The sequence below is a fragment of the Macrobrachium nipponense genome, chromosome 2, assembly GCF_015104395.2.
Source record: "Macrobrachium nipponense isolate FS-2020 chromosome 2, ASM1510439v2, whole genome shotgun sequence".
Classification (NCBI taxonomy): domain Eukaryota; kingdom Metazoa; phylum Arthropoda; class Malacostraca; order Decapoda; family Palaemonidae; genus Macrobrachium; species Macrobrachium nipponense.
Window position 1 is genome coordinate 136,424,445 of NC_087201.1, and position 10,802 is coordinate 136,435,246.

Consider the following 10,802-nt stretch of genomic DNA (forward strand, 5'->3'; position numbering starts at 1 on the left):
TTGCAGTGAAGATTTTTTATGATAGAGCATATTGTACAATATAGTATTTAGAATATTTGCTAATTATTTTAATTTTATTTTCCAATAAAATTGTACTGAAAAATAGTAAAATGAAAATGAGAAAGTTTTAAATATTGTACAACATGCTTTATCATAAAAAAAAAAGTTTACAGTAACATAATTTCAAGTACATCTTACATTGCCCTTATAGAGAGAGAGAGAGAGAGAGAGAGAGAGAGAGAGAGAGAGAGAGAGAGAGAGAGAGAGAGAGAGAGAGAGAGAGAATATCATGCACAGTTTGGGAACCAACTTAGAATGAGCTTAATAGATACCTAACTACTTTATAAGTAGAATGTGCTATCCAAAACATTTTATATTAATATTTCAAATACATCTTACATTACCCAGAGTATCCCAGCAGCAACCTCTATGTACATAAGAGCAAATATATAATATGTCATGTGAGAGAGAGGCAGTTACATACCCACACTAAATCATGAGCTGCCTAGAATCCATGAGCTGAGCCAGTATAATAGTTGCAATTATAGTAAATTTATGGGCTATTGAAATGATGGAACCTGTTTCCCGGCTGATTTCTCCAAGTCGATGGCATATAATATTGATACGTACTTGTTAAGAGATCTGTCCACCCCTCAAAACCTGTTACTGTTACTCATGTAAGGGTATAGAAACTACTTCTAGATTAAAAGAAAAAAAAAGTTACCATGCGAGGTTAAATACTTAGTTATATAATTACTTGATAAGTATATATGAAACTTAATTTTACCATGAAAATATCTTTTTTGTTTAGATTGGGAATTAAGTGGAATTGCTGTTAGCTGTAAGATGCCTAGAAGGTATTTAAGTAACAGGGTTTGTTAGCAGAAAGCTAGACCCCCAAAGCTAAAAGTGAAATTGAGTGAAGCTCGGGTTGAAAAAACAAAAAGTATCATAATTTAAGATCAGCACTGCTAATACTGTGAGATTTTCTTAGTTCTTGTGTATGAAGCAAAGTTTTGAATCTGATAGATGGAAGGAGTCCTGAAAGTATTTCCATATGTAAGACTGCAGGCTTGTATGTTAGGAAATTGCAAAATAATAAAAAATTTGTCAATATGATTCTCGACTCTTGAACTGCTGCTTCCTGCATAACGTACAGTTGAACCGTTCAGTTAAAAAGGGTAGTCCAAAATTGTTCAATGTATGGGCAGCAGTAACAATTGGCAGTGTGATACAGAAAATGTAAATGGGCCATCAGTATGCTGGCCTTAAATGTATCCTTCTGCTAAACAGGGAGGCCATCTACGAGGTTGGTGCTACATGGCGATAAGTGGTTATGGAAGCGTTGTGGTTCCAAGGAACAACAGTTTGAAACGAAAGAGGGAGAAAGGGAACGTAAAATGGCCAGAGGTGATGCTTCATGGGTGCCATTGATATAGGAGGGTGTAACCCTGTGGCTGATGTAGGATGCAATGGGACTGACTACTGATATTGAAAGGGGCTTTGGAGGGAAGATACCACTGATCAACTTGAACATAAAAGAGAAGTTTGAATATATCCTATAATTATCTGATATATGATCCCTAAATATCCAAGTGATAGTATAAATTGTGTGATTTTGTTGCAGTGTATAACTGCAAGTAATTTTGGATGTAATTTTCATTCCCAGGTCAGTATGATGCATATAGGAGGGTGCAAAATATATCAGTTATTGTTTGCCTTGTCAAAAGTAACTGCTTTCTATTGGAAGATCATTCATTTTGAAAGTCACCTTACTAATGAATAGATACTTGGCTTACATATCTTAGTAAAGCTTCCATTGACTTGGGGCTATTAGGTATTATTAGTGTGGAATGTTGCCTTGCCATGCAGGATACTCCCAGTGTTTATTAGCTTCCCTTTTCTCTAAAATGCATTTATGCTTTTAGAAAAAATTATTCATAATTTTTGTATAGTGTGTATCCTGTAATTTTCTGATGTATTGTAAATATGCATAGTCTCAATTGCATTACATTTTTTTTATTGTTTTGTGTTTGTAAGAGGTTCTTAGTGAAATACAGTGGTCCCTCCGTATCCCCAGATTTTCCACAAATAATGGGGAAAATGTTCCAGAGAAATCCGTGAATGCTTGAGTCCGCTAATCCGGAGAATGTGAATATGGGGGGTCCACTGTACTGTAGTTTTGGAGGTTTTGTAGCCTTTACAATTCTGAAACATTGGTTGAATGATGTATTTCAAGACAAAGGATAATGTTAGTTTTGGAATAATTTTTATCTTGCTTGCTGTCAGTCTTGATGTGTGGTAATAGGTAGTATATAATTTGTTGGTTATTTGGTAGACTCGAGTGACCCTGAGCAATGTTTATAATTAACTGCACAAGGCAACATCTATTGGGATGGATGTTAAAGTCCAGAGATTTTAGTTTTGGGATATTTCTCAAACTCTGTTGATTTTGTGGAAATGGCTCTGGTATCTGTTGAACACATATAGGCTTAAGATTTTATAGTTAGATATTTTAGAAAATGTTTCAAAGTAGACGTTTTAGAAAATGTTTCCAAGTAGACATTTTAGAAAATGTTTGAAAGTACTAGATGAGTCCACATTTGTCTAGATTATAAATTATTTACTTTCGTTCTCAGGTTAAAGTGAAAGTGAGAATAAATCTGCATGGGCTCTTTACTGTAGCTTCAGCATCATTAGCCGAGAAAAAAGAAACTATAGAAGAGTCTCAGGAGTCAATGGACATTGAAGATAAACCCCAGGAGAAGGTAGCTCTTTTTCCTGTATGAGTACATTTATTTGAATTAAATTTTCTTGTAGTATTAGTGTTTTAGTGGCATTTAATGAAAATCTAAGTCACGTATGTAAATTATGGAACTTTTTTATTTTAATGTTCCTTATTTTTATTATTTTTTGTGTGCTAATGCAGGAATCAGGAGAAGGGGAAGCTAACAACCAAGAGGGTGGCTCAGGAAATAAAACTCCTCCAGCAGATTCTGGAAATCAGGAACAAGTATGTTCTATTTGTAATTTTTTCATATAATTCAGCTTTTAAAGTAAATTCACTTGTAGCAAGAGTATATTGTGTAAGTTGAAGAATAATAGGACATTTACTTCGCTTAGCTTGTGTTTAAAGGTCTTAAAAATGTTGACATAGATATAAGGAAAAGTTTGATGTTTAAAGTTCATACCAGTGTAAAAGTAGATAAGAATTTATTATCAGTTAATTGCACTTATACATAATATTTATTGGTAAGAAGCAATTATTTTTAATACCGTAATCACGTAGTGGCTTATCTTAGTTTTAATTTGTACTGGTGATTTTTGTGCATGGCCAAAAAAAAAAAAAAAAAAAAAAAAAAAAAGTTGTAGGTGTTGAAAAACTGTGTATCTAATTTTTTTTTCTTCGTTTTTTAGCACTTAATTCTTACACTAGATGTTAGAAGTGAAATATTTACACAAAAATCACTTGTAGCATACTATTTGCTTACATGTACGTATATTGCTTATATGTTCTAGTAGTTTTCACGTAAAGTGGCAAATATTTCTTAGCACCATTAAAGAAATTTTGTACACAAAGTAGCATTGAAAAGCATACGTAGAGGCTTTAAAGGAGTTTCTGCAAGCTATCAAGCTTTATGCAGCACTACAAAGTATTTATAATTGCTTGTTCATTTTTTCTTAGAAAGGGGAATCTGAGAAAGCATCTGAAGCCCCAGCAACAGGGAAGGTAATATCATATAGTACCAGTATTGTCATCTTATTTCATAAATTAGAATAGTTTACTCTTGGATGTTTTTACAGTAACATATGTATTATAAGCAATCTACTAATTTATATGAATTTGTAAGTCATAAAGTCTTTTTCTGTTTATATTTAGACTGAAGGCGAAAAGAAAGGGAAGAAAGTCTTCAAGACAGTTGAACTGCCAGTGGAAGAAGTAGTCAAAGCAAATACCCAGACCCAACTAAATCTATTAGTAGAAAGAGAGGCTCAAATGGTTCAGAATGATAAGCTTGAAAATGAACGTATTAATGCAAAGGTTAGTAATGAATTCCTGAATGTAATTAGTCTACTGCTGAAGTGATAAGACATGGATATAAATATAAATATACTAATCTGTTTTGTCAAGATTTTTCATAATTATGTCTTTTCAGAATGCTGTAGAAGAGTACGTCTATGACATTCGTGGCCGCATTTACGCTGAACTAGAACAGTACATCAGTGAAGCAGATAGAGAAAAACTTAGTCTTTTATTAGAGGACACTGAAAACTGGCTATATGAGGATGGTGAAGATTGTCAAAAACAAATTTATGTAGATAAATTAGCCGAGTTAAAGGTAAGTGTCTTAAGTGTAACACGTAATGTCTTATTTTAATGAATGGTTGTATTAAATAGAAGTGCAATAGTATGAGTATGAAATCTGTTAAGGTTGAGAGTTTTACTTGTTTTTATTTGCAGAAACATGGTGAACCCATTAAGGATAGACAACGAGAGCGATCAGAACTCCCCAATGCCTTTGATACCCTTCTAATTTCAATCCAGTTATCTCGCAAGGTGTCAGAGCAGTTCCGAGAAGGAAATGAGAAGTTTGCCCATCTTGATAGTGCTCAGATTGAAAAGGTATGCTAATTTTCAAAAGTACTTCAATATGTATCGTGTTTAATATTGATTTAATAAGAAAATAGTGTTTTTAATTCTTGGGTCTTCAATTAATTTCTTTATTATATGAAATATTGTAACTTACATGAAAAAATGTTTTCATTGATGTTTTTATGAAATACTTGTGAAGAAAAGTGATTAAGGAAAAGTTCATTAGTGCTCAACTAGGAAAAAAATGAGTTTTTAGTATAATAACCCCTTGTTGATAGGCCATTTTGATTGTATGTAAAAACTGATTTTGGTAATTTTTTAAAATTTGAGTCTTCATACTACTTACAGGTAGAAAAGGCCATTGCAGAAAAACAGGAATGGGTAGATAAAAATATGGGCTTATTGTCAGCTACTCCGTTGCACGTGAATGTACCTATTACAGCTTCTCAAGTCCGATCTGAAAAGAGTTCCTTTGATGCTCTTGTTAACCCTATTATCAATAAACCAAAGCCTAAGCCAAAGGTAAGTTGTGGGATATATAACTATTTACCCCCATAGGGGAGTGGTGCTGTCAGTGCACCTCTTGTGGTGCACCGTAGGCATTACTTGAAGGGTCTTTGAAGTGTTCCTTTAGCTCCTAGCTGCAACCTCTTTCATTCCCTGTATACTATACCTCTGTTCATATTTTCTTTCTTCCACCATCTCAGTCAATTGTTTCATAATGTAACTGTGAGGTTTTCCTCCATTTACACCTTTCAAACGTTCTTGCTTTCTTTTCAGTGCTGAATAACCCCAGAGGTCACAGAGCTTGGCCTTTGGCCTAAATTCTATATTCCAACTATTTTACATGTGTAATTAACAATTTGCTCTTCATTAGTCCATAGGTTGTTCAGCAATCAAAGCTTGCTCAACATAGGCTAGATTGAATACAATTTTTTTTCTTGTTTATCAATATCTTATCACTGGAGCTCATTGTCTATGGTAAATTGTCTCTGTGGAAGATTTCAGCTCATCACTGAGTGATGCTACTTTTGAGAATGGTAATTTGTCTTTTGATTGCTCTCACTTGAATGACTAATTTATACTTTTATCATTTATTTTCTGGATGTCATTATCTGGCTGTCCAGCCACTCCACTTTTCACTGGCTTGAGCATTGAATGGCCAAAAGTGCCTTAGGCATTACAGCCCAAATTTTATGAATCAGATAGTCATAATTCTTTGTGTCCAGTTGAAGGTTAGATATTGGTCTGGCTAAACTATTTAATAGAATCAAATCTATAAAACTTTGTAGTATATTGAAATTGTTGTGTAGGGTGGTTTCTTAACCAAATGTCATTTTTATGAGATTCATTGTAGGTTAACTGACATAAGGAATAGTAGGCTGAAATGTTAATGTTCTTTATTTTATATGAATTTGTCTTTCTTATTTTGGAATGACATAAGCACATTATTTTTTTTTCTTTTTCTTATTAATGAATATTCCTTGGCATAGTTTGAATTCAAAGTGTTTGTTTTATTATTTGTGGGTTAGGTTATAGGACTTAGGGTAGAAATAGAAAGCTCTTTTTATGGTTAGTGGTAAGGGAAATTGCATTATCAAATTGTTAATAAAAAAAACTGTACAAAAACTTGTGTATTCATTTTTTCTGCAGGTTGAAGAGCCTCCACCAGCAGATAAGAAAGGAGAAAAAACTGAGGGTGATCAGCCCAATGGACCTAAAACAGAAGATCAGCAACAGCAGCCATCTGATAAGCCTTCAGAACCAATGGATGTTGATTAATGACAAAGTTCAACGGAATTTAATGTTATAAAGAAATTATAGGGTTAAGTTTCTAAATAATGCTTTGTTAACAAGATTACATTGCAGTTATGCACACAAGCTGATAATAAAGATGCTAAATTAATGTTAATGCTTTCCAGGCAGAGTTGAAGTCAGTTGATTTCCCCATATATTATGTCAATATAAGACTTGCTTTCATTAATTTAAGTGACAATTAGTGTTTTTTGTAGTCACTATGAGGACTTTGGTGATAAAATGTGCCCCTGTATGTAGTACAGTACATAGTTTTTTGTAGTATTAATTTTCCATCTAAGGCATTGCCTAGTAAGTTGATATACTTCATTTCCGTGCATCATAAAAGCATTATTTATGTACATACTTTTTTCACATTAATATAGATCTCAACTTCATATTGAAGTTTTGGGTTTCCTAATCAAGGTCTTGTATTTTGCATTAATTTCTTTTTTCATCATTTGTGTATATGTGAGGAATTAAATAGTATAGAACACCACCATCAATCATCTGAGACTTTTCTCATCTTGACTTATTAAGATCAGTGGAAATTTTTATTAGTTCCTAGGTTTATTATCTAAGTTGAAATAAAATCTTTTTTTGCTATAGCAAGATTAGGAGACTTGTCAAGATGTTATCCACTATAAGCATTCCACTGCATCTGCTTATGTTAATGAATGTCTCAATAATACAGATAAAGATTTAAAAAAATTTTCATTTTCCTTCACTGACTGGGTAGAAGAAAGAACTGGTAGTTTGCGATACTGAAAATCCACAAAAATTGAATGGCTCCATAGGAAAGAGTAATTGGAATATTGAATTTATATTAAAATTGCTCATGATTAAATATGGTGCAACTCAGGAAAGCAGTTAACTGAATTGTCTTAATGCTTTCCTTAATGTCAGTCGATGGGATTACTTAGGTCGTATATTGTTACTGTTTCTGCTTGTAATACTGTCTCCCTCCCCAGTATTGATTTTCAAGTTTTCTTTTACATGTTTCTGGCATGATGGCCATTTGGTCCAATTGCAGTAATTTCATCATTTCTCCATCTGGACTGGTAACTAAAACCTGCCGTGCTTGACGATTAGTACTTCTTCCCTTGAATGCAAGGACTGAATCCATCTTCAAGGTCTTTTCTGTATCTTCCCTTATATGCAAGGACCAAATCTATTTTCAGGTATTCTCTATAACAGGTGGTTGTCATCTTGTTTCCCAACGGACCTACCTTGAAAGCGAATGTAACTCCATATCTCTGTTCAGAATCTTAAATGCACCACCATGTATCTTGTTCCTTGTCCTTTCCCAGATTTCCATTACATTTTTAGTGCAGTTCATTTAGCTCCTTTCACTGATGTCCACCTTCCTCTGAAAATCGGTATCAGTCGTTCTTTTACAGTCCCCCATAGGGGCTAGTGCCATCAGTGCACTTTACGGGGTGCACGCTGTGAGGTGCACTGTAGCCATTACTAAAGGCTCTTTGCAGTGCCCATTTCCACCTCTAGCTGCAACCCCTTTCATTCCTTTTAGTGTACCTCCATTTATGTTATCTTTCTTCCATCTTCCTGTCCACCCTCTTTTTAAGAATTATTTCCTAGCCCAACTGCGGCGTGTTCCTTCTGTTACACCTTTCAAATTTTACTACTTTCAATTTCCTTTTCGTCTCTTGAGTGACCTCATAAGTCCCAGTGCTTGGCTTTTGGCCTCAACTCTATATTCCATTCCTTTTCTTTTGCATTCAGTCACAATTTTTCTGACCATCCCTCAAATTATCATGACCGAATTGCAGCTATTTTAATAGGAAGTTGTCTGGCAGTATGAGACCATAACAGTCACTGTTTTACCGTTTGTACAAGTAAATATGTGGAGTCTGATTCTGATAACATTTGCTATGCGTTTGTATTCAGTTTAATCCTCATGGCATTAGGGTGAGATATTGGCTCCCAGTGAAGACTGATGTAATCTTATCTCAAATGAAAACTAATGTCTCTTGAGACTTGATTATGCAGCCGTCCCTACTTTGTAAATTTATCCCCCCCCCCTTTTTTTTTTCGCAATACTGGTATCAAGATGTTCACTAACAGACCTCACCGCCACAGTATCTGCTTGTAACTCCTGGAATCTTTATTGCTCTCCCAGTCGGCATAATCTCCTCGTCTTATTGTTTGCATGAACTCTCAGGTGTGACAGTCTGAAAAGTTGTTTGCTAGGTGACATTGACTTTCAAGCATTTAATCATCCACTAGAAAATGTGAATACATTCATATAAATTACCTTTGTGAATGTGTAATGTTGGTCTCGTAGATTAATTTTTATTTTAAGAATATCTTCGCTCCACCCTTACAATTGCAGCTCTCTGCCACTTTTTTTTTCCCAGAATATTCACATTATTACTTCCCAGCACTTCAGTGGGGTGATCGGTATGGTCTTGACCTGCCACCTCGGTGGACGTGAGTTCGATTCTCGGACATTCCATTGAGTTGTTGGAGATGTATTTCTGGTGATATTAGTTCACTCGATGTGGTTCAGAAGTCGCGTAAAGCTGTTGGTCCCATTGCTGAATAACGACTGGTTCCATGCAACGTAAAAACACCATACAAACAAACAAACGCATCAGTTCTTGTGAGTGTCTCCTGCAAATTCTTTAATGTACAGAATTTTAACACAGAGTATTTCCTTCCTTACAGACTTTTTTAACTTCTAAAAAACTGGAACATCATGTCTGAATGTGAAACCTGACCAGAGATCGGTGCTCTCAATAATTCTGTGAATTTATCAAGTCTTCATATGCTTCTTCCTTTTAGCCGTGGTGCTGTATTTGTGTATTTTCAAGTTTAGTCGTCCAGTGCTTTTGAGTGTGAGCAGTAAAGAACAATTGGGAAAACTTTCCTGTAACATCATTGGGAGTCTTACGGGGCTGGCGACGAGTGGTTTTCGAGCTGGGCTGCCAATCCGGCGGTCCCCAGGTTCGATTCCCAGCTCGGTCAACGCGGAATCAGAGAAATTTATTTCTGGTGATAGAAGTTCATTTCTCGATTTAGTGTGGTTCGGATCCCACAATAAGCTGTAGGTCCCGTTGCTAGGTAACCAATTGGTTCCTAGCCACGTAAAAATATCTAATCCTTCTGGCCAGCCCTAGGAGAGCTGTTAATCAGCTCAGTGGTCTGGTAAAACTAAGATATACTTCACCTATACCACTATAGTTCATCGGTGAAAATATTCAAGAAAGGGGAAGAAAGTATTTTCGATATGAGGTTTTGTTTAAGGCAAAGCTAGATAAGTTGTTGTAAATAGTGATACAAATGTACAAAAAGTGCCAGCACTTCAATAACTTTTCCTGATAGATTAATCTGCTGCTGCAGTGTGACATATACTGTACATCTTTTATATTATGAAGCAAAGTAAACATAAGGCAATAAAACCTACAAAACTTTAATAGATATTTTTGCCAAAAATCACTGCTGAACCACATTAAAGCCAAGTTTCACTCTATATATTGTCTTACCCGTGTGGCGTACTGATAGTCTGTCAGTGCCTCGCAGATAGGCATTACTTGAGGTTCTTTGGTTGCCTGATATGCCAACCCTTTTCATTTTTTTTACTGTACCTCCCTTTATATAATATATATAATATGTATATATATATATATCTATATTATATATATAATATATATATATGCAGGATATATAATATATATATATTGATATATATCTTATTATTATATATATAGATAGTATATATATATATACTAAATATATCTTTCCTTATTCCTAACAATTGTTTTGTAATGCTACTGCCAGGTTTTCCTCCTGTCACACAGTTGAAAACTTTTGTACTCCGTTTTCCCTTTATATTATATATATTTATATAATATTATATATATATATATATATATATATATTATATATATATATATAAATATTTTTCGTATTCCTAACAATTGTTTTGTAATGCTACTGCAAGGTTTTCCTCCTGTCACACAGTTGAAACCTTTTATACTCCGTTTTCCCTTTTAATACTGAATGGCCTCTTAAGGTCACAGCGCTTGGCCTTTGGCCTAAAGTCTAGACTCTTCTATTCTATACATTGTCTTGAAACACGTTGTATCAGCTTTGTACTAATGCTACCACCCAGTTAACTGAAGTGAAAGATAACGGCGGACACTGTCACTAGTGTGATGCTAAGAATAATCACCAGAAAGCCGAGTTATATTGCCATCGTCTGCTTCCCCCCTTCAGGGATGTAATACTTGCAACATACTATCATAATAACTAATCAGTTAAACATATCACGGGATTACCACAATCAGATTCAACATTTTCAACTTATTAAATCAAATAAGAGATACATTAGTATATCTTGGTTCATGTATGTTTTTATCTCTGTCCATAAAAATTCACGTTTCTGTCCTCA

At 34.5% G+C, this 10,802-nt stretch overlaps 1 protein-coding gene across 2 annotated transcripts in view; it reads left to right on the forward strand.

The window, feature by feature from the left end:
• LOC135221023 (heat shock 70 kDa protein 4-like) overlaps positions 1 to 6,841 on the forward strand; it is a 37,268-nt gene extending 30,427 nt beyond the window's left edge. Inside the window, exons 10-17 of one of the 2 annotated variants that reach the window (XM_064258744.1) lie at positions 2,640 to 2,768; positions 2,930 to 3,013; positions 3,686 to 3,730; positions 3,881 to 4,042; positions 4,158 to 4,340; positions 4,463 to 4,624; positions 4,943 to 5,116; positions 6,248 to 6,841. In XM_064258744.1, coding sequence (XP_064114814.1) covers positions 2,640 to 2,768; positions 2,930 to 3,013; positions 3,686 to 3,730; positions 3,881 to 4,042; positions 4,158 to 4,340; positions 4,463 to 4,624; positions 4,943 to 5,116; positions 6,248 to 6,376 — 1,068 coding nt within the window. In that variant the 3' untranslated portion in view covers positions 6,377 to 6,841. The remainder of the gene's footprint in view (positions 1 to 2,639; positions 2,769 to 2,929; positions 3,014 to 3,685; positions 3,731 to 3,880; positions 4,043 to 4,157; positions 4,341 to 4,462; positions 4,625 to 4,942; positions 5,117 to 6,247) is intronic. The other variant, XM_064258745.1, reaches the window with a different exon arrangement.
• The last annotated feature ends 3,961 nt before the right edge of the window (positions 6,842 to 10,802 follow it).